The 23,717-nt window shown below is 33.3% G+C and overlaps 3 protein-coding genes across 6 annotated transcripts in view; 2 read left to right on the forward strand and 1 right to left on the reverse strand.

Annotated features, from left to right (window-relative positions):
• LOC139100967 (serine/threonine-protein phosphatase 2A 56 kDa regulatory subunit gamma isoform-like) overlaps positions 1-14,782 on the reverse strand; it is a 33,643-nt gene extending 18,861 nt beyond the window's left edge. For 2 of the 3 annotated variants that reach the window (XR_011545495.1, XM_070653754.1), the window contains exons 1-2: positions 14,348-14,782; positions 7,699-7,897 (exon numbers count right to left, since the gene is read on the reverse strand). Coding sequence is in view for 2 of the 3 variants with exons in the window: in XM_070653754.1 (XP_070509855.1) it covers positions 7,699-7,897; positions 14,348-14,410 (262 nt within the window). In the remaining variant the exon portion in view is untranslated. The remainder of the gene's footprint in view (positions 1-7,698; positions 7,898-14,347) is intronic. The other variant, XM_070653755.1, reaches the window with a different exon arrangement.
• Positions 14,783-14,885: 103 nt separating this feature from the next.
• On the forward strand, positions 14,886-19,083 carry cdm (importin-13-like protein cdm). Of its 2 annotated transcripts, XM_070653750.1 has the most exons (7): positions 14,886-15,086; positions 15,227-15,435; positions 15,517-17,490; positions 17,551-17,643; positions 17,846-17,981; positions 18,042-18,369; positions 18,812-19,083. In XM_070653750.1, exons 1-7 carry the CDS (start codon positions 14,975-14,977, stop codon positions 18,897-18,899), a joined length of 2,940 nt encoding a protein of 979 aa, XP_070509851.1. In that variant the 5' UTR covers positions 14,886-14,974; the 3' UTR covers positions 18,900-19,083. The 2 variants fall into 2 exon arrangements, with proteins under 2 accessions (XP_070509851.1, XP_070509852.1); XM_070653751.1 differs by lacking the exons at positions 14,886-15,086; positions 15,227-15,435 and having other exon boundaries at positions 15,540-15,669; positions 15,752-17,490.
• A 95-nt stretch (positions 19,084-19,178) lies between these two features.
• LOC139100968 (solute carrier family 15 member 2-like) lies at positions 19,179-21,810 on the forward strand. The gene is made up of 3 exons (XM_070653756.1): positions 19,179-19,362; positions 19,450-19,858; positions 20,159-21,810. The coding sequence occupies exons 1-3, from the start codon at positions 19,329-19,331 to the stop codon at positions 21,372-21,374; spliced, it is 1,659 nt and encodes a 552-aa protein (XP_070509857.1). The 5' UTR covers positions 19,179-19,328; the 3' UTR covers positions 21,375-21,810.
• The last annotated feature ends 1,907 nt before the right edge of the window (positions 21,811-23,717 follow it).

Here is a 23,717-nt window from a genome sequence, read left to right on the forward strand (position 1 = left end):
GGGAAAAAAATCCAAAGTCAATCACGCATATTTTCAATTTGCATGAACTAGACTAATAATAAAGTTGAAAACCAGTTTTTATAGTTCATTGCGCATTGATTTATAATACCAAGCATTAGTTAAAGTACAACTCATCTCTTTTTAAGATATTTATGAAAGAGAAAAAAAATCATAAGTAATTTTCTCACGGATATTCCTAGTAAAAATTCAAAATTCAAAAAACCGTTACAGTTTGAATCTCAAACAATCGTTATTGGATCTTGAAATATTGTATAAATATGGTTCTGGGTGTTACTGGATCTTGTTATACTGTATGTATATGATCCTGGATGTTACTGGATCTTGTTATACTGCATGTATATGATCCTGGATGTTACTGGATCTTGTCATACTGCATGTATATGATCCTGGATGTTACTGGATCTTGATATACTGCATGTATATGATCCTGGATGTTACTGGATCTTGTTATACTGCATGTATATGATCCTGGATGTTACTGGATCTTGTTATACTGCATGTATATGATCCTTGATGTTACTGGATCTTGTCATACTGCATGTATATGATCCTGGATGTTACTGGATCTTGTTATACTGCATGTATATGATCCTGGATGTTACTGGATCTTGTCATACTGCATGTATATGATCCTGGATGTTACTGGATCTTGATATACTGCATGTATATGATCCTGGATGTTACTGGATCTTGTTATACTGCATGTATATGATCCTGGATGTTACTGGATCTTGTTATACTGCATGTATATGATCCTTGATGTTACTGGATCTTGTCATACTGCATGTATATGATCCTGCATGTTACTGGATCTTGTTATACTGCATGTATATGATCCTGGATGTTACTGGATCTTGTCATACTGCATGTATATGATCCTGGATGTTACTGGATCTTGATATACTGCATGTATATGATCCTGGATGTTACTGGATCTTGTCATATTGCATGTATATGATCCTGGATGTTACTGGATCTTGATATACTGAATGTATATGATCCTGGATGTTACTGGATCTTGTTATACCGCATGTATATGATCCTGGATGTTACTGGATCTTGTTATACTGCATGTATATGGTCCTGGATGTTACTGGATCTTGATATACTGCATGTATTTGATCCTGGAGGTTACTGGATCTTGTTATACTGCATTTAAATGATCTTGGATTGCAAAAAAAGACTGTTGTAAGGTTTCAATACAAATTTGACTATACTTCACAAGACTAAAAGACAGTATGTCTTGGAGTTTTTGTATAAAATTTCAATATTTTATGAGATCAAAAATCTTTCAAGTGATGTGCATGTCTTAAACTAATTTTATCTTCATAAGTTACTTGTTCATCTATAGACTGCACATAAACTAAAATATGTCGTCTTGATTTGAATTCGAAGCTCGAACAGTAATAGGCGAACGAAGCGAAGCGAAGTGGAGTCCGACACTCCTGTGACCTAATAATAGTCGGGCGAACGAAGCGAAGCGAAGTGGAGTCCGACACTCCTGTGACCTAATAATAGTCGGGCGAACGAAGCGAAGCGAAGTGGAGTCCGACACTCGTGTGACCTAATAATAGTCGGGCGAACGAAGCGAAGCGAAGTGGAGTCCGACACTCGTGTGACCTAATAATAGTCGGGCGAACGAAGCGAAGCGAAGTGGAGTCCGACACTCGTGTGACCTAATAATAGTCGGGCGAACGAAGCGAAGCGAAGTGGAGTCCGACACTCGTGTGACCTAATAATAGTCGGGCGAACGAAGCGAAGCGAAGTGGAGTCCGACACTCCTGTGACCTAATAACAGTCGGGCGAACGAAGCGAAGCGAAGTGGAGTCCGAAACTCGTGTGACCTAACAATAGTCGGGCGAACGAAGCGAAGCGAAGTGGAGTCCGACACTCGTGTGACCTAATAATAGTCGGGCGAACGAAGCGAAGCGAAGTGGAGTCCGACACTCCTGTGACCTAATAATAGTCGGGCGAACGAAGCGAAGCGAAGTGGAGTCCGACACTCCTGTGACCTAATAATAGTCGGGCGAACGAAGCGAAGCGAAGTGGAGTCCGACACTCGTGTGACCTAATAATAGTCGGGCGAACGAAGCGAAGCGAAGTGGAGTCCGACACTCGTGTGACCTAATAATAGTCGGGCGAACGAATCGAAGCGAAGTGGAGTCCGACACTCGTGTGACCTAATAATAGTCGGGCGAACGAAGCGAAGCGAAGTGGAGTCCGACACTCGTGTGACCTAATAATAGTCGGGCGAACGAAGCGAAGCGAAGTGGAGTCCGACACTCCTGTGACCTAATAACAGTCGGGCGAACGAAGCGAAGCGAAGTGGAGTCCGAAACTCGTGTGACCTAACAATAGTCGGGCGAACGAAGCGAAGCGAAGTGGAGTCCGACACTCCTGTGACCTAATAATAGTCGGGCGAACGAAGCGAAGCGAAGTGGAGTCCGACACTCCTGTGACCTAATAATAGTCGGGCGAACGAAGCGAAGCGAAGTGGAGTCCGACACTCCTGTGACCTAATAACAGTCGGGCGAACGAAGCGAAGCGAAGTGGAAACGTTCGAGCGAAGCTCTAACATAAGCAGTTCGAACGTAGTTCGGACTTGGTTGAGCGAAGCTCACAAATTTTTGCGACCTGAACGGAGCGAAGCGAGTGAAGGCGTGAAAATTTTCCCACATCTAATGTTATGTGATCTAAAAACAGTCGGACGAGCGAAGCGAGATTCGACAACCCCTGTGATCTATGAACAGTCCGACAACACCTGTAATCTATATCACCAATCATTCCAACAATCGATTAAAATAAACTATTTAGTGATTTGACTAAAAAGAAGTAAATAAAATAAATTAAAAAAAATTTTTTTAAAAAAAACGCTTTTTTAAAAAAAACCAAAACAGATGTCAAAAAAACTTGCGAAAAAATACTTGATCCTTAAGACTAAAAACAAAGCGATCTAAAATGAAGTAAATAATAAACCTTAAAAAAAACTTTTTTAAAAAAAACGCTTTTACGTTAAAAAAAAAAACAGAATGATCCAAAAACATAAGTGTTAAAAAAATGCTCTAAAAAAGGAGAAAATAAAATAAATCTACGCTTTATAAAATTTGCAAATATAAATATTTCTTGAGACAACCAAAAATTTAACTCAAAAATTTTCCCAAAATATAGCAACGTTGTACAAGAACTCAACGACTAAAAAAGCGTGGGGCGGTCAAATTACAAACTTAAGAACTAAATTAATCTTTTGTTTACGCCCCACGCTTTTTTAGTCGTTGAGTTCTTGTACAACGTTGCTATATTTTGGGAAAATTTTTGAGTTAAATTTTTGGTTGTCTCAAGAAATATTTATATTTCCAAATTTTATAAAGCGTAGATTTATTTTATTTTCTCCTTTTTTAGAGCATTTTTTTAACACTTATGTTTTTGGATCATTCTGTTTTTTTTTTAACGTAAAAGCGTTTTTTTTAAAAAAGTTTTTTTTAAGGTTTATTATTTACTTCATTTTAGATCGCTTTGTTTTTAGTCTTAAGGATCAAGTATTTTTTCGCAAGTTTTTTTGACATCTGTTTTGGTTTTTTTTAAAAAAAGCGTTTTTTTTAAAAAAAATTTTCAACAATAAAATAAAGTATTTTTTCGTCAAAAAATCCCTACGATGTTGGCAACCATACGTAGAAACTCTTTTTTATTGATTGAATGATTTACAACAAACTAGCTTTATCCATTAAGTTCGAACTTGACGGATTTTGAATCCCTTCGATTTGAAATAGAAGAATCATGTATCAGAAGTATTCATCGCGTATGATGATTTTGCATGTCACTGGCACACAAAATAATTTGATAACATTCTTCAATTTGACTATAAATAATCATGATATGCATGCATAGAAGTGAAATATGGATTGACGCATAGGTAGCTTCGTGATAGGGGTGGCAAACTTAATTGCTGAAACGTACCCCAAATTCTAAATAAAATTGGGACTTAATTAATCTATAAATAAATTGAATGATGTAGAAACGTTTCGTAGGACTGAATGCTTTCTATAGAATCCCAAATTTGTTTGGTATATGGGAATATGCGTCGTAAAACTACCCCGAGAAACCCAATACGGAGAAGTGCATTTTTTTACTGTAAAAATTAATTGAAATCAGTCGTCAAGTTGCCGTTAGGGTAGCTTGGTGTCTTAACATTATTAAGGCGACGTCTTGGTGTCCTAACAAACACACCATGCTGTTCGAATACTACAGCCTTAGGAAAATGTCTGCCTAAGTGAAATTTTACATTAGCTGGCACATCAGATCTGTCAAACCATTTCTGCATTATTCAATTTATTTCTAAAATAATTGATTAATTCCTAATAGTATTTAGCATTTGAGCTTCATTTCCCAAAATTAGGTTTGACACCCCCTAACATCATACATGACAAACGATTCATAATGACAGGGAAATAAAAAAATCATACATGAAGTACGTAAACAGGTGGCGAAGGAAGAACAAAATAAATTTACTATAAAAAGAGTCTCACATTTATTTATAAACATCTACGTTTCAAGCTACAATTTTGTATAGTCGAATATTGGCATTGGGGTAAGGGTTGAATGAAATTTTTCTTTTATAATTTGAATAAGGCAACAACTTTTTTACGTGGTATTAAGGTATTGAAAATAATTTATTTTTGAAAAGACTCAATTTGATTATTATGCTTCATACTTTGTTAGCTCTAATTCTTATTGTTTTTGCGGTTTGTATTTTATTGACCTGACGTGAGGCTATTGATAATTTATTGTGGTATGGAATAAATTGGCAATTTTCGAGTGATTTACATACGGCACAAGGTTGTAGATGGATGTAATATTATGTTTTGAATCTGTGACAGACACATGCGACACATCTGAATTGCCTGTCACAGAGGACGCATCTGCATTGTCTGTCACAGGCGACACATCTGCATCATCTGTCACGGACGACACATTTGCGTTGTCTGTCACAGGCGACAGATCTGAATTACCTGTCACAGACGACACATCTGCATTGTATGTCACATACGACACATTTGCGTTGTCTGTCACAGGCGACATATTTGAATTATCTGTCACAAATGACAGTGCATTCTGTGTCACAGACACATGTTTTTGCTCGGAATTCTGTTCAATACTTTTAAAAGTGCTGAACAAAGTAAGAACGTTGTTGAACTTTTAAGTCCTTTCAATTGAAGAATCTCCATCAAATTATCTTTTAACATGAAAACTTCATAGCTTAACATCAAGCCAAAGGTGACAGCTGAAGGTTGAAATTGATTACAATTAACTTGTACTTTTACCATAAAAATAGCTTCTATGGAAAATTACCAAAAAAACCTTTTATTAGAAGCAATAAATTCCACCTCAAATGAATACCTTCAATAATGAACTCGAAGGATTATTTATGAAGAAGTCAACGAACTGGTCGACTTACTTTCAATTTTTTGTGAAGAAGCCACTCGAAGTATTCAATCGAAATAAGTAAAATATTAATAGACATGCTTCCACTAACAATCCTCAATTTGAAGAAATTTCCGTACAAGACCTTAAATGCCCATAAAAAACAACATTTAAATGACGAATCATTAAAAACATCATTTCCATTATAATAAATTAATAATGAAAATCTGCCAATTAGTGTCTAAAGTTTCTTCAAAAAAATATACGAGTTCCGACAATTAAAACAGACTGAAAAGTGAAAACTATGTTAATTAAACTACAATTGTTCAACATTGACCCACAATAATTTCACTATCATTTTTCGTTAGCTTCTGTTTTTTTTAGATTTAATTAAGAAATAAAATTTTTATAATTTTACTATTTTTAGTGAAATTGAATTAATTTTCTGTTGGATATTCCGACTGATAAAATAAATTTCACCATAACCGGTTTATAATCGCATTTTATCAACTTGAACTTAATGCGTAAGCAGCATGAAAAATTAAAGCAATTAAAGAGCTTCCATAAGTCTCTCTTTTTTCGTTGATATCTTAATGTAATTTACTTTATGTAATCAATTAAAAAATTTTGTCGTATGCCAAAGTGACTGTAAAAATATTAAAAAATGACATCGCATGTTTAACACACCATATTTTCACGAAATGGGAAACAATAAACAAGCAACAACAATTATGATTACGCAACACATATACCATAGCCCCGAATAAGAATTAACTGCCATATCGCTTAATAATATTTATGGTCGATGGAATTTTCATTACATAATTTATTGTAACGATATGATCACTGTGCAGACATAAGCAAAAAAATAAATGAAAATCAGCTTTAAAACTTATATTTTTAGCACCTAATTCCCATATAAAAATGAAGATAATTCGTAGAATTTTAAAAATAGAACAACTGTTGAAGTAATTTTTATTATTTATCAATGCGTATAAATTTTTTCTTTGTCAGACAGGTACATATTTATCGTCACGCGAATAACATGCTCCATATATGCACACCTATTAAAATAGAAAATTTGCTATAAACTTTTATTTGCAGGGAGAGCTTTAAACAAATGAGAATGGATGAGACACATGTTCTATAGCTTATCTGTGGGTGCAGTTTTGCATTTGCTGCTTTTTTTTGTTTTGACGGTCAATCAAGCAAGCTCTGCTTTTTGAGTCAAAGTCAAGGTTGAGTGACTTTGGATTAGGTGTGGAAAAAATTTCTTGTTCTTATCTCTAATGCCTTCTTATCTCTATGCTCTAACGCCATCTCTCAACCAGATGGCAAGTATTGCCTATAATCAAATGACACACGTTGTTGATAAGCCTCGATCGCAAGCGGCATAGGATTCATGGAATTTAAAAAAAATATTCGGAGGAACACTAGTGTGACGTTGATGTGACTAGAGACACTAGTATGACATTGATGAGACTAGAGACACTAGTGTAACATTGACATGACTAGTGACATCATTGTGACACTGACGCTACTAATGACACCTGTGTGAGACTAACATAAGTAGTAACACTAACGTGATTAAAGACACTGGCGTGACATTGATGTGTCTTGAGACACTAACTTGACCAGTGATGTGCCACAACACACTGTGTGCCGTATCACACAGTTTGTACAACACTGCATTAAGACATAATATAATCAGTCACAGTCGATTATCTATCCTAGTTACCAACAGCACGACTCCACCAATTCCAAGAAAACTCCAACTTTATCGTAATATGATTTAAACACTTCCTAATTTGTTCAAATTAAATGCCCAATTAACAACATGTGACTGCAAAATGCAAAAGTTAGTCGGTTTACCACCTGTGGAAGTTTTAAAAGTGTCACAGTTTTTCAGCAGGAGCCACACAACAATTTTTTTTCTCCGACTATAATAATCTAATCGTCAATTTCATATGGAGTTGTTGAGTCGTCAGGTAAATAATAAATTCCACGTGATGCGATTTGTTAAGATAATTTAATATATAATGACAAAAATGTAATAGTAAACACGATAATCATTTCAATAAGTCCTAATAAAGACTTCCGTTTTCTCATTCGTGAATACTTACTAATTAAAAAAATTTTTGTGTTATTTAATTCATAACTTAGGTTGAAAGGTGCTATATGCAAAATTATTTTTCTCAATGCTCACTTATTTCCTCATAATATTTACTTAAAAAAATCCCCAAAAAAAACAAAACTTACCTTTTAATGAAGGCAACGGCTCAATTTCAACATTCTGTCTATTCGCATTATAACGAGAGCTAATTTGACGTCGATCTCTTTTGAGGAATGGTCCCGATAGATCATACTTTTTTATATTTGTTGGAGGTGGTGCTGTCTGATGATTATTATTTGTTACTGTGGTTGATGCTGCCGTCGTAACGGTAATGTTTGGAGGTGACTGCAATTAAACGTTGAAAAACAATTGAAATGGTTATTTTATTTATTTTTTTATGTTTTAAATATTTCAATGATATTTTTAGTAGAATGCATTCACAAAGTCAGTGTCAATGACGAATTCGGACTATGAATTCAATGAGAATTTTTAGTAAATGGTTTAAAATGGGCTCGATTTGGAGGTGTGTGTATGTCAGTTTTACTACAGTGTTGTTCAAACTGTGTGGTACTGAATTTTGTTAGAAATGCCACGAACCAATGCTGAATGTGGCTTCAGTCGTGGATTACCAAAAAGATGTGCCGTGACTCAAAGAAAGGCTGGACAACACTGGTTTAATAGGACATGTTGAAGTTCTCTTCAAGCTACTTAAGCGCAATAATATGGTGAATCAGCTATCACGTTGCTACCAGATTCAGACCAACTTTGAGTTCTACAGTTAACACGACGACTTGGTAATGCCCTAGCAAATACGTTGTGCTTGACCAGAAAAAGATAAGATCCAATAATCCATGAAATGACTAATGTTTAGAGCAAGATTTGAACTTGACCTGAATAAAACTAGATCCAGGATATTGTCCAATATTTCATGAGTCTAGTTTCAGATACGTCTGATAATTACTTTGTACCAGAAGTCTGAATTCTCAAATATCTCATCCCACATCATTTGCGAATGACGCCCCAATTATCCACATTCAATACAGTTTCAATTGCCGGGTTCAAAGCCTCTAATCAATAGCACATATTGCAAAGAAATCTCATCTCTTTTTAAAAAATCATTTCTGTTAAAGTAAATTGTAAACATTACTACATGCTAGTGCTAATGATCATGATACGCAAAGAAGACGAGGAAAATTTTGTGCGAACTTTATATAAAAACAAGCTATCTTCAACCAACCTGTCTGCATAATATCATGGATATGTTTACAGTGTATGTATAAATATAGTATATATACATATATTTTGCGAATGAAGAGTATTATAATATTTTGCTGTAAATTAAAGTATGTGCAAAATATATAAGCATATATTAAATTTAATAGCAAAATAATGAAGAGAATTCCATTGAGAATATAATTAACTCTACATCGACTTGTATGAATGTATTTTTTCACATTGTATCTCATTCCTATACACTGTATATAAATGTTTACGTTTTCTTTTAGTCACACTATTGTAAAAGAAGTCACACAAAAATAGAGTGTAAATAGAACTAAACTTATACGATAACGGCAATGCAGTGTGTGCAATGTATTCTGTCTGTAAATAATGTTAATGCAATCTTATCAATTCGCACATTTTATTAGACATCAATTATCTTAATTATCAGATCACAAGCATATAAGTAATAATAAAACCGGCATCGAAGTCATCTGACTCACGTTTAATAGGAGAGATCACAGCATGATAGATGATTAAAGTAAACAACAGTTATTAAAACCACGTTGCCATGTTTCTGACAGTAAAAATTCTTATTTTTGCACGTTTTTTCAACTATCTTCTGTCAATCGCTGAAATGTCATGTCAATGCACAACGTGATTGTTTTGCATATTTTTTGTTATTTATGTTATGCAATATGCAATCTTCCACTATCAATTGTTTATTCAAATGACATGAAGGAAAGAAATATTTTAAAAGTTGCTGTAAACATTTATTGATTTTGATGACCTTGTTGATGTTATCGTTACTGTATTTTAGGCCCATTTATTTCATATCAACTATTATATTTTTTTGAAAACAAAAGGAAATACCACAAAAAATGTTGTTTGAGAAGTGTCTATATGATTGTGGTTGGAGCGCATATATGGCATGTATATCAGTATTTGGTATTGGAAATTGGGAAGCGGAAGCTAGCGATTGGGTCAGTTTCAAATGGCATCTGAAGAAGGTCTTGGACCACAATTGATCTGTACGACCAGCAAACAAGTTTATCAGTGTTGTCCAGGCTTGTTTGAGCCTCGCCACACTTTAGATGTAGAAAATTTTCCGCGTCACACGATTTATTGACCAAAATATTTAGCTGTACAGTAATAAAGTAAATATGCTCAAAATTTTGTGAAATTAGAACGAAATACTAACATCAGTCCAAAATATCAAGAATAAAGCTTAAGATCTTTAGTTTTTACACGCTTTTTAATGACTTGTTGATGCTATAATTAAGATTTTGCAGCAAAAGTTTGAAATTTTCAAAAAAAGAACCAATTTTGAACTTTTTAAGGTTGCGACACACCTGAGCATGTTCTATGACACTTCAGTGTGCCACGGCACACCTGAGTTTATTCCACGACACAACTGAGCTTGATCAACGACACATCAATGTGTCGCGTCACACAATTTGTACAACACTGCTGTATATTAAGTGATTTTTGAAGTTTTACTTTTGAAATCTTGTGAGATAAGTGGCATGCAAAAAGGAGGCCAAAGAGAATGTACAACATATTATTTCTGACCCAAAAGCCATTTTAAGTTCCTGATTAAATCAGCTGATGTTCGAAAACCATCGATGCCTGTTGCACACCAATAATCTTCCCATGTCCTTGATAAAGCTGTTCATAAATCTACTTATAAATACGCATCGTCCATCAATAATTAATAACTGGTTAATGATTTCTGATTGACTTTCTCTAAATTGAACAAATATTTCATGAATCGTAGCGTAAATGACTTTCAGCTTAGTATAAATGTCCTAAAATGCCCCAATTTTAATCATTAGAACACATTTGCTAGCCAGTCATGTAAACAGCTCTAGTAAATATGCGCAAAAAGTGACTAATTTCAAAATAGTAAATTTGCAAAACAATAAGCAACTCAGACCGTAAAACTGCTCATGAATTAATATCGACATAATTGTTTTGACGCTAATTTCAAAAACTTTTTATTTCATTAATTGATTATTTTAATGATTCATAGTCAAGGAGGTAGTATTACGCCTGGTATTGGAAATTGGTAAGTGGAAATCGGGGACAGAGCCAGCTTCAGACTTCTGTGGGAGGCTATGTGTCACAATTGATCTATATGAACAGCTAAGAAAGTATGTATAGTCAAGGAGCCGTTAAACATGTCCAAAATAAATTATTGTACTCTTGGACCCTAACAGAAACCTAAATGAGCATGTTCATGAATATACTCAATCAATATAATTGAACATTCTCAAATTTTTGAGTATATTCATGAACCAGATTAATAAGGCTGGATAGGCCGCACACTTTAAAAACGGAATAGTGTTGTAGCTGCGAGGAAAGACTCGATCTTGAAGGAATGCCAGTTAGATATCAAAACTGAGAATTTGTACAAGCTTTTTGATACAACCAATAAAAGAGTCAGATGGTAAGCATTTTGTAGCAACTTAGGCTCCAAGTTGGAGCATGGTTCCAGTAAGTAAGTAATTAAGTATGAACCTGATCATTGTCTGTTCGAGGTAGCCATCAAATACAGCACAGAATATCATAAATAAGCAATAAACAAATCGATAATATTTGAACTTTAATTAGACTTCGCGTAAAGTATCAAATAACACTGAAGGAGCTAGTTTGTTGTACTTTTTTATAAAAGTAATAATAACAATAAAGTAATAAAAATAGGCAAGAAATTGGTTTCAAGTAACAATAAAATAAAATTTTGTAACGCATCATATGACGCCAATGCCGGTACTTAAAAAATTGTTTTTACTTTTTGTGTGTGCATGAGCCTCATTCAATAGATTTTCTTGACTTGCTGCTTATTTATAAACATGGAAAAAGAAGAAATCGAGAAAATAAAAAAAAGTTCAGTGCTGTAGTCAAGGTCGTATAAATGAACTTTATTTATGTCAGTTCTCGTTTATCATTATGACTTAATAATTAATGTTGCTACACATGTGTGTAATATGAGAAAATAACTTTACAGCTCTGCTTTCAATTTGCCATCCGCAAAACATAACAATTTAGGCGAGCATTTATGGATCATCATCTTTCACGCTGCGGTTCAATATTTGCGATTCGGATGTCGCTTCTCTTTATTTGTCATTCTTTATGACAATAAAAAAATATTTTTTTTTTTTGACTTAAACGAATTTTCGTGCACACACGAATTGTTTGTGATTTATAATGATGAAATGTGAAGGCAGGCAATTTTAAAAGAAGAATATAAATCGTACTGTTCTGTATTTTGAACATCTGATAAAACATATGACTTGATCTTTTTTTTTACGTTGTCGTCTTTCGTTTGTTTCGTTCATCTGTGACTCTCAATTTTTGTGTATATTAAGATGCAGGGGTTCGGAAACTGTGTATGAAGGGGTGCAATAAATGATACTTGGATTGCATTTAGGTATTACAGTTTAAACGTTAGAAAACATGAGAGAAAGTTACGGTAGACATTCCATAAATGATGTACTTATAAACATTTAAATTTAAAAACAGGTATAATTCAGTAATGAGCCTAACTGCGCATTTAGTCACTGCATAATCTATTTCTAATAGTCTAATAACCGATGACATTCTAAACTTCTGATGAAAATCACTATTGACTGTCTAGACCAGTGGTGGGCAAGCTTTTATTTTTCGCGGTACACCTTGGTCGTGGAGAAACTAAAGTCTGATACAGAAGCTGACCAAATGTCAAGTGTATACCTTCTTGTGGTATTTTCTGATATCTCTATTTACATCGCTGGTGACTGAGCTATGTGCCGAGATAAGTACAATAAAGGATAAAGTAAAAACTTGGTAAAAGTATATCTAAACCAACTTGTCTAAAAGGTATCAGCCCACAATCAGGCTTGAGATGATAAGGCTTACTACCGGCCATTTACGAAATCAACTTGTACAAATAAAGCAACTTACGGTAAACAGAACTGGGCCTTGCTCGTAAGTTCGATCGAAACCGCACACGACATACGGTTCATGGCAATTCCAAAGAAATTTGACGGAACACTTATTGCCCATCACTGGTCTAGACTCTAGAGAGAAACTAAGAGTCAATAGAAATCAATTTTGAATGTCCCATGACTCAAATACTCTTCAGAACCACTGCCCATATCGCAATATTTCGGAGTTCAGATAGTCAATTCAAATGTCATCGAGAATAAATCAATCGATTGTTCACGAAGATTTCGTTTATTTTGAATTTTTATTTTTTTCGCACATAATTAGTTTGACAAATTGCTGCCGTCTATCGTCGTCTCTATCAGCTGCTTATTTACTTCGAAATTGTTTTGTTTTTATTAACGCCAAATAGAATTAAAATAGAATGCATAAAATAGCAGCAGAATCTATCAACATTGTGTCGCTTCAAAAACATCTCAGGAAGTGGCCTTGGGAAAATTTTTAGACTTGAATCGATCGTCATATTCAAAATGTTCTTTTTATATCTCTCCCAATATTTGTTTTTATCAAAAACAAAAAATAAAATAAAAAGCGCAAATGTTCCCTATACAAGCTAGCTTGACTATTTCTCGTATGCTGGCTATTTTTAATTGATGTCAGACGTCCTATTGTCGTTCGTTCTATTTTCGTAGTCCCATTTTTTGTGTGTATATTTTGGGATTGATAACACTTTCATTTTATCATCATTTACAATAATTTATAGTTATTAAGGCATAGCCCGGCATAGCTAGTCGAATGAGATGAGATTCATAACTCTTATAAGTACAATTCTTTCATCATTTACTATTGCAGTTCAAACGGTTCTTCATCATAACGTTTCTCTTTCTTCATCAAACATTGTTACTTCTTTTTAATAAAGTAGCAACTACTGTGTGTATATTAAAGTACATGAAATGGTACATGCCTATTTCTATTTACCGCTCGCTTACATTTGGACATTGAATCATCATCATCATCACTAGCAATTGCCATCCAGACAGACGTAGCAATAAAACATATCTAAAAACGATTATGATACTCTTTGCAGGAAGTAGGGCATTATTACTTTTGAGAGAGATGTAATTCGGTCGTTATCATTAGTCGTTTTCATCGCGTAAATTGAGACATCTTAAGTCGCTTTGCTGTGTATTTCTTTTTTACAATGAGGCTTTTGTATTAGTATTAAGTCTCTCATATTCTTTATGTTGTTTTGGCACATAAGAATTTCTGGTTTTTATCGCAATACGTTTTCAATTTAGTGTAGTGCGTCTATTGTTGTAGTGGTGGATACTAACTGACTACAGTAGAATGTAATGAAATAATAATAAATGAAAGCATCTCAATACACGCAAAATTAATTTTTTTTATTTCTTCAACCTTTCTGTGTTTTGCCCTCGTGAGATCCTTTTAACAGTGACGCACAATTCTGGACATTGTCCAAATATAAAACATTTTGACATGTACATCACGTCCGAATTCTTTTTTGTACATTCTCGTTTAGATAACATCCAGTAGATCGTGTCAAAGATCCAGTGAACATCCAGCGATCAGATTGTATATAATGAAGTGATTACATTGAGGGAATTGTAGACTGTATTTTTATCTCAAACTCACCTTATCATTATTATTATTGTTATTCTTTTCGTTAGCTACTTTTACACCGTTTTGCTGATCCATTTTAATTTTTTTTTGTTGTTGTTGTACAATATTTTATATTTTTTTTTATTTAGCAATATTGAAATGAACTTTTCCTGCTTATATTCTTCTTATTGTATCAATTTCACAGTAATTTTCAATTAATATTATTATAAAGTGCACTTTTGATTCATTTAGCTTATTATTTAATTATTTTGTATAGTATTATTAACAAAATTTTAAAACGCCCGAATATACCGCAATTTTTAGTCGGAAAACTCGATTAAATTGGATATACTTTAAGAAATTATGACATCTTACTAGTCAATTAATATATTTTATATCGATTTTCCGACAATACTGTACCGATAACAGTTAAAATATAACTAAACTCGAGAGCTCAAAAATAAAATTATTAAACACTTTTGGGGAGAATGCTAATGGTTGCTATTTGACCGAATGTCAAAAATTCAAAAATATTTTTACCGTTTTTAAAAATTTGCGTAACGTATTTGTAAAATTCAAATCATTCGTCAAAAAATCGGGAAAAAAAATCTGAGGAAAAAAAAAATAGGAAAAGTAAAATTATTTAAATAGACTGGATATATGGCTAATTTGGCGAGTTTAGAGTCTGCGATAAACTTATTTTATAAGAGTCAATCGAGTGACCAAGCACAACTTAACGAGTATCTTGTAGAACAGCAAAGATCGCAACTTGGTGAGTTTTGAAAGATTTTCATGAAAATTGCGGATTTTCATCAACATTTTATTACTTATTTACATTATTTATGGCTTTATATTACACAAAAAGTACATCCAATAAGTAACCTTATTCATTTTCATTAATTAATTTAACAGCCTGGCAATGGTCATGGGAGTTTCTGGATTTCTCAAAAACTGTGGAAGTGCAGTTTTTCGGCGCAGTTACTTTACATAATAAACTATCAAAAAACTGGCAGGAAGTGCCAGAATCAATGCACAATGAGTTAAAAGAGAAGCTTTTACAGAAAATTGTAGATTTTGGAAGTGCCGGTACAAAACTCGTTTTAAACAGGCTTTCTATGTGTGTAAGTGTCATTTCCTCTTGCTCTTTTCTTTATTTTTTTTTTGTGCATGCATATACTCATGAGTCACAAAACTATTTTTAGCTAAGTTCATTTATTGTTCATATGCTCAAAGAATGGCCATCAGCAATAAGCGATGTGATAAGTATGTTCGAAAATCAGCAGCTACCTAACATCACACAGCATACACAACAATGGATACTTTTTGACGTACTATCTGGCGTTCCAGAAGAAGCTGTAAGTGTATTCACGTCAATTCAACGTGTTCAATTGAAGAATGAAGTCTATAAGAATGCACCATTTGTGCTTAAAACTTTAGAACAATTTATCTGCATGAAATGTGAGAAACAGCAACTTGAGGATGAAGATATCACGTCTTTACAGAATGCAGCAAAATGTGTACAAGCATGGTTTAAGAACGGCTTGATTCCACTTGATCAATGTATGAATATATCAACAGCTATATTAAAATTAATCTCAAAGATTTATTGGTCAATTTCGGAATCGGATGGATGTCTTTCGCCTGATGAGAGTGAACTATCAGAAACATGCTTAAAAGCATTATCAAACATGATGGTTTTACCCGAAGCTCACAAGTATTCAGCCACAGCACTTGCTTTAATGAGAATGTTTTTGGAACTTCTTAGTCCGATTGTTAAAAATGAATGGAAGATGGACAATCTTAATGAAGATATTGCATTTTGTATTTATTCCCTATTCATCACGTCCATAGAGTGTCACTCAAGAACCATTTTAGCTGGAATCTGTTCGGAATCTCCCGATCATCATGAAATTTACGTACGATTTGTTAATGAAATATTATTGTGTACTGACAAACCTGGAACATATCCAGTCGAAGAATCATGTTCAACACTCGCAATGGGTTTTTGGTTTATGCTTCAAGATGAAGTTCTGTCTTATGATAATCCTGTAGAGCGTCAACGATGTTTAGCTGAAATTCAACCAGTTTATGCTCATTTAGTCAAAATACTTGTAAGGAAGTCACAACTGCCGGATGAAAATTGCATTAATAAATGGAATTCTGATGATTTGGAGACTTTTAGATGTTATAGACAAGACATAGCTGATACATTACTATGTTGCTTTGATGTGCTTCATACACAAATCCTTAAAATCTTATCAGATATTCTCGATGAAGGTATAGCAGCAATTCAGGTTGATATCAAGAATTGGCCCATATTAGAAGGAGCAATTCATGGGTTCTGTGCTATATCGCAACAAATTGACGGAGCTGAATATGAAGAAATTGCTAAACTTATGCGTGTACTGAATGAAATACCATACGAAACAATGAATGAGAAATTATTAGGGACGGCATTAGAAACAATGGGATCACTAAGTGAATGGGTAAATGACAATCCAAAGTATTTAATGAGCGCAATTCAATTACTTGTAAAAGGACTCGATTCATCAATGTCATCACAAGCAACATTAGGACTTAAAGACTTAACATCCGATTGTCAAGCAGATCAAATGATTCCATTATCCGAGCCATTATTGGATGCATGTCAACAAGCACTTTTAAAAGGACATTTAGCAAATTCTGAGTCAATAAGATTAATGTATAGTATTGGTAATATAATGAGTGTAGTTCCAATTGAAAAGATTCCAATTTATCTTGATAACATTATCTCGCCGTGCTTTACCGAGCTTCAAATGCATGCTGAACAACAAAATACAACTGATTCCGCAAGACTTCGTGTCATGTTCTGTCTCAATATGATTTCGACATTATTCTCGTCGCTAAATACGAATAAAATTAAAAATGAGAAGAAGAGAATTCAACCGATTATGGGAGAAGCTGAAAGGCCACAGCCCATTTTGATGATCCTACAGAAAACAATGCCAATATTTAAGCAAATTTGTGATTTATACATAAACGATATTCAAGTAGTCGAAATTTTATGTAAAGCAATTCAACAAGCTCTCAACAATTTGATGGATGACATCAAGCCTATTTTGAACGATATTTGTATACTCATCTTGTCCATTTTCCAAAATAAGTGTGTACCGCCTGTTAATGACATTGCTGCATTGGTGAGTTGCTGAAAAACTGCTTTTTTTGACTCATTTTTGATAATTACATTTATTCTGCAGTGTATTTTGATGTTTTATGGCGATGAAGCATATAAGGAACCAATGAGACAGCTTCTATTCCAAATTATTTTCTACAATTTTAGAACATTTGATGTAAGTAAAAAAATAAAAATTAACGGCTTTTGAGAATTTGAAATTCAGAACCTTAAAACAGTTTTGAAAAAATTCAAAACCATACAAATGCAAATGTTTTAAAGTTCAAAAAATCAACCTTTTTGCAGTTCAAAACATCAAATTCAATTTGAACTTCAAAACCATACAAATTCAAATCTAACGAAAATTCTCTTTTCCACAGCAAATACCTCCAAATAAATTTTCCGACATATCAGACTTGTTGGAATCATTTTATGCGCTAAACACAAAAATTGTTAAGAAAATTCCCGCAGCTTATTCGAATGAAAATATGGATTTTGTGAAGCTTATGGATTATGGTATGATAAGAAAAAATTCATTAAATTTTCAATCATCATGTCTTATCTTAATCTTTACAGCACTAAAAAGCATAACATTGCCTGAGACTGGACCACTGAAAAAGGCTGCATCATTCATCGCCACATTTGTGAAAGAATCAAGGAATCATGCCAGTATGACTAATACCATGTTAATGAAAGGAGACGACATAGTCAAGACATCACTTTTATGCATTGCCGGTGCAATTCCGCGTGTTAATGTTGACGTCTTTGGTGATGTTTTTATTGCATTAAACTCGAAATATCCATCTGAATTTATCGTTTGGATGAAAATTCTTGAAGCACCAACGTTCCCAACAACTTATGTCAATCACGACGAGAAAATAAATTTCATGAAAGCTATAATTAAGTAAGTTCTAAATTGTATGCATTAACGATCAAAGTGTCACGTTTAATTCATTTACAAAACTGATAATAGAGAATTAATTGGGTTAAGGGATTATTATTTGTGATGACTAGCATGCTAGTGATGATCTCTGTGTGATTATGATGTAATTTTGAACATTTTATGTGAACAACATAATTTTTAAATATTTTTTGACCGTTAATTTTTTTAAAAGTTTACAAACGGTGATTTTCAAAAAAAATTTGACAGTTGACTTTCAAATATTTTTTGGCCGTTATTTTTCAAATATTTTTTGACCGTTAATTTTCAAAAATTTGTAGACCGTTAAATTGAGATCTAATATTAATTGATGGACATCATAAATGATCAAGCCTTCTACGCATTCGTCCTTATTTAGATTAAATCAATAATTGATGATTAATTAAACTACTTTTCTTATTTACAGAGAGAAAGTCAACAAGCGTCTCATACAGGACCATATCAAGAGATTTGCTGCCAAGTGTCGTGGAGTGATTGAGGAACAACACATGTAAGATGTAATACATAAGGCCAAAAGTATGAACTTTGATTTTTTTTAAAAGAATTGTGAAATTGTTTTTTATCAAAAATTTGGTGACTTTATTTTTCATTTTAAAAATGTGATACGATAAATATTGAGACAAAATAAAGACACAGACAGATTGTAGCTATACAACAAGAGATATGGATTGAATTCAATTAATGAGTAATATTTACATTGTCTTATAAAAACATATGATAATGAAGCCCAAGCAGTGCTCTCAGTAATATTATATTTCCTGTTATAGCTTCATTCACATAGAAGAAGTCGGTCTGTAAAGTTCAATAATTAAAGTAAGAAAATTATGGAATAAGTGCATTGAGATTATTTTAAGAATTTAAGATTTAAGTGCCTTAAAAATATTCAAACTCTTTTCTGCATGACATCATTGTAAGTCCGAAAAATGTTTGGAAAAAAATCGAAATCCGAGGAGAAAAGTAAGCATTATCAGCAGATGAAGTCACGTTTGTGACCCTGTGGCTTTTAAAATATTATAATTTAATTGCTTGTCATTGTTTTTCTAGAGTATCTCATCGAACAAACGGCGGGATTGAGTAAGGATCGATGTAAAAATTATGGCGGAACGCTTACAGGAGATAACGAATTGGAACTCGAGGATGAGGCTGGATTCTCATTATTTCCATCGGCTGTGATATTTGTATTATTATCAAAAACATTTGAAGCAACAGCAGCAAATGGAATAAGAAGTGTATTAAGTCTGTACTTGAGAGATAGTCTGCTATTTAATGAAGGATTTGCGACAATTGTGCTGCATACTTTCAATTTCTTTTCACAATCGCTACCGATTTGCGGTGCCATATTGGCTGATTCGTACTGGGGTAATGCAAAGACAGTTTTTGTTTTTAATATTCCGTACGTCATCGGTTACTTAGGAATGTTTCTTGCTACACTTCCTTATCTGTTTTCATATCAGTGAGTATTTTTTGTACATTTTTGTCGGATGTTTTGTTTATTTGTTGATGCTTACATTGTCTTACATAGTTGTGGACTGATATTGACCGTTATTTTTGAATTTAAACTGATTTTACTTCGTTTGAATTTTGAATGACCGTTAAATTTTCAAAAAGTTTTTGACCGTTACAATTTATTGAAGCAAATCTTCAATGAACTTCCATTAATCATGAATAATCCCATCTATTAAAATAATATTAGTTTGTAAACATCCATCACGTGTACATCACTCAATTTATTTATATATTTATTTACTTTCAGTTCTATTGTTTATACATCGCTGCTCTTGATTGCCACGGGTAATGGTTTCTTACGAGCATGCATAACAGCTTTAGGTGCTCATCAATTCAAACTTCCAGAACAGAAAGTTTCATTGGATTGTTACTTTTCGGCATATTACTTCTTTTACTATACTGGCATATTGATTGGTAAAATTGTGCCTCCTTACGTACGGACGAAAGTTCTCGTGACAACATATTGTATTGAAGAAGGACAATGTTATACTGCCGTTTTTGGTGTCATCGCATTTTCATTTTTAGTATCATGGATCATATTTCTATGTGGTTTATCATCATATAAGCCTGAATATCCGACACGTGGCAATACAATGATCAATACATTTAATTGCATTAGCTACGCAACATTCAAAAATGTGTGTGGAAAATCAGAGAAGCAAGAACATTGGCTTGACAGGTCAACTGACAAATATACACAAGAATTCATCGATGATGTTAAGACGTTCCTTAAAATAGTCAAATTATTTTTGCCACTTCCGATTTTCTATGCATTATTGGCACAACAAGATTCAACATGGACATTCCAAGCTGCTTTGACTAATACAAATATTTTAGGTATTGAAATTCAAGCTGATCAATTTAAAGCCATTGGACCAATTTTACTACTTATGTTGATACCTTTATGGCAGAAAGGAATTGAACCGATGCTGAACTACTGCGGAATTCACCTTTCGTCACTCGAATGCGTTTTCATTGGCGGACTATTTGCAGTACTTAGTTTTACGTCTGCTGGCTTCTTGCAATATTATATTCATCTACATGACATAAATTCCATCTCCGTTTTGTGGCAATTTCCTCAATTTTTATTCATCATGATAGCTGAAATGTTAATATCTGTGCCTGGATTGAAATTTGCATATACACACGCTCCGGGTAATATGAAGTCAGTATTAACGGCAATATTTTTCATCAATAATGCATTAGGTAATTTGATAGTAGTCGGAGTTACGGAGCTTGATATGTTTGGCAATAAATGTATGGAATTTTTCTTTTACGCATTTTTGATGATGCTTGCAGCTATTGCGATTCGATTATTATCAAGAAAATATGAAATGACTGATAGTCAAGTTGAGATGAATCTTATGGATGAAAAGGTCATTGAAACATATGTTTATGTTGATGAGGTCACAACAGCTAATATGGAAGAGAATGTATATAGAACAAGTGATGTGGAATGCTGATAAGCTATTTTTGAATCTACTTGAGATGATTAATGCTTGATCGAGGCAAGGCAGACGTCATAAGGAGTCAAGCACACAAAGTTTGGAAAACATTTGACAAAAATAGAAGATATTTATTGTTTTGGAAGAAAAAACAAATACAAAAGATGTACAGTCGAAGGATGCGATGGCTATATGTAAAAGGCGTGTAAAAAAAATAAAGTCGAGAATCTTGAATATAATAAGAAATAACAAAAATTATCCAAACTTCTCTATGACAAAGATGCGATATTGAAATTACATTTGGATGTTTCAGAGAGAGATGTTGTTATGACTAGATTAACCTTTTCAAGCCTGGCAAACTAATTAAGTGAATAAGTTCAAAATTATATTAACAGAAGATAAATATTGAGAATAAATCAACGGCAAATAAAATTTCAAATTTTGTTAAGAATAAGTCAACTGTCGTTTAATATTCAAATTGTATTTGCAACTAAAATTAGTTGATTTTCCCCATTTTCAGTTGTTTACCCCTTTCATATTAATACTTTAGTTTGTTTTCTAACTTCAAACAATAAACATTATCCTGACTTTAATCCAGAGCTCGAAGTCTACTCAGATTTTGTATGAAAAAATCCACATGAGTCTACTCGACTCCTTACAAAATTCGAGTAGATTTTGAACTCTGATTTAATCTGTAAGGAAGTTCTTTAATTATACTTATTTGTAAAGGGGCCGTTCACTTATTACGTTCGCTTTTTAAATAAAGGTGAACGGCCCCAAATAAGAATTGCTGCTTTATCTTATCAACAATATCTAAGGATCAAACCATATTCTTGAATATAAGGATGCAACGCTATCTGGACATTGTTAGACTTATCGAATAGATTGCAATACTTTAGATGACACTTAGGAATGATTCAACCAAAATTCAACTGATCGTAGTTCGCAGTACCTTTTTTGTCTTCGACGGACCTTAACCTTTATTCTATCTATATTCTCGGTTCATCACCTTTTAAGTATCAATAATCTGGATTTGCAAATAAGTTTACATTAGCAATACTGATACTAGAAGATAGCAGATGCATGCTATCTGTATATACACAAGATAGGAATACAAATGCATTATTTTGCTTGCAATTATATGATAATCAACTATGTAAATTAATTAAGTAGATAAATTTTTACAAACTATTATTGAATTACTTTCTACGCCGTAAATAATGCAGTTCCCTAACCCCAAGAGATGTACTTACATTGTAGAGTTATTGAAGCTTTTCATAATGACGCAGTCAATATTGAACATTTCTGTTACAAAATTACCTTAACAATGTATGATGTCGAGAGACGTGTATTGAGAACGATTTATGATCCTATCAAAGATGTGGATGAATATAGAAGCAGATATAATAATGAGCTTTATGAGTTATTTCTGGAGACTGATGTATTGACAGTTCTGCAAATAAATTGGTCAAAATTGGCTGATCATGTCAATAGAAGACCAAATGATGCCTCAATATTTAAAGTGACGACCTGAGTGACGACTGGTGACTTTCTGGATGGAAAGAGATCTCGTGGTAGACCAAAGAGCTCATGGTATTGCTGTGTGAGTAAGTGTGCAAAAGTGCTGGGAATTAGAAAGTGGCAGAAGTTATCTAAAGACAGATCCAGCTTCCGACGAACTCTAAATGCGGCAATAAGCCCCCGTTTACCTTCGTCAGGATAAAGCTGTCTTCAGACATTCCCTACGCGCGACAATGGGCCCTCGTGCGTCCCAGCCAAGGAAGTAAGTAAGTAAAGTAAGTGTTAAGTAAGTAATGTCCTGAAAAACAATAGAAAAAGTCAACATAACCTGAAAATAAATAGAATTAAAAGTCAGTTCCATTCCGTTTTCTGCACAACTATGAAAAAATGTAAAAATAAAATTTTATTTCCATATTTCTCTTTTTTTATATCTCATATCATCGAATTAAAGCATCATTAATTCTAGTCAAAAAGAACAAAAAAAAAAATTATTAATTTTTTCAACTTATAAATCCAATTATTATGTATGTTCATTAATTAATGAATAATGTGTGCAATATTCTAACATAACAGATAATAATTATGCAAATATCCTATCATACACATTATGTCAATTATTATTTTGAACCGAGAGGTAGCAAACCGGCAACTATTCTGTATATTTTAAATGATAATAAAAAATTTCCTTCCTTCATTTCATTCCTTAATAAAGTTTTTTTTTTGTATGGCACTCATATTAGTGATTGTGTTCTTTTAGTTATGTGATGAGCCAATTGATTCTTATTTGGGGTGTATCCATAATAAAAGGGGGAAGGTTAACCTATGCTTTAGCTATCCTTG

This window comes from Chironomus tepperi, unplaced genomic scaffold (assembly GCF_022539635.2).
Source record: "Chironomus tepperi strain 1889 unplaced genomic scaffold, CSIRO-AGI_Ctep_v1 contig_73, whole genome shotgun sequence".
NCBI lineage: Eukaryota > Metazoa > Arthropoda > Insecta > Diptera > Chironomidae > Chironomus > Chironomus tepperi.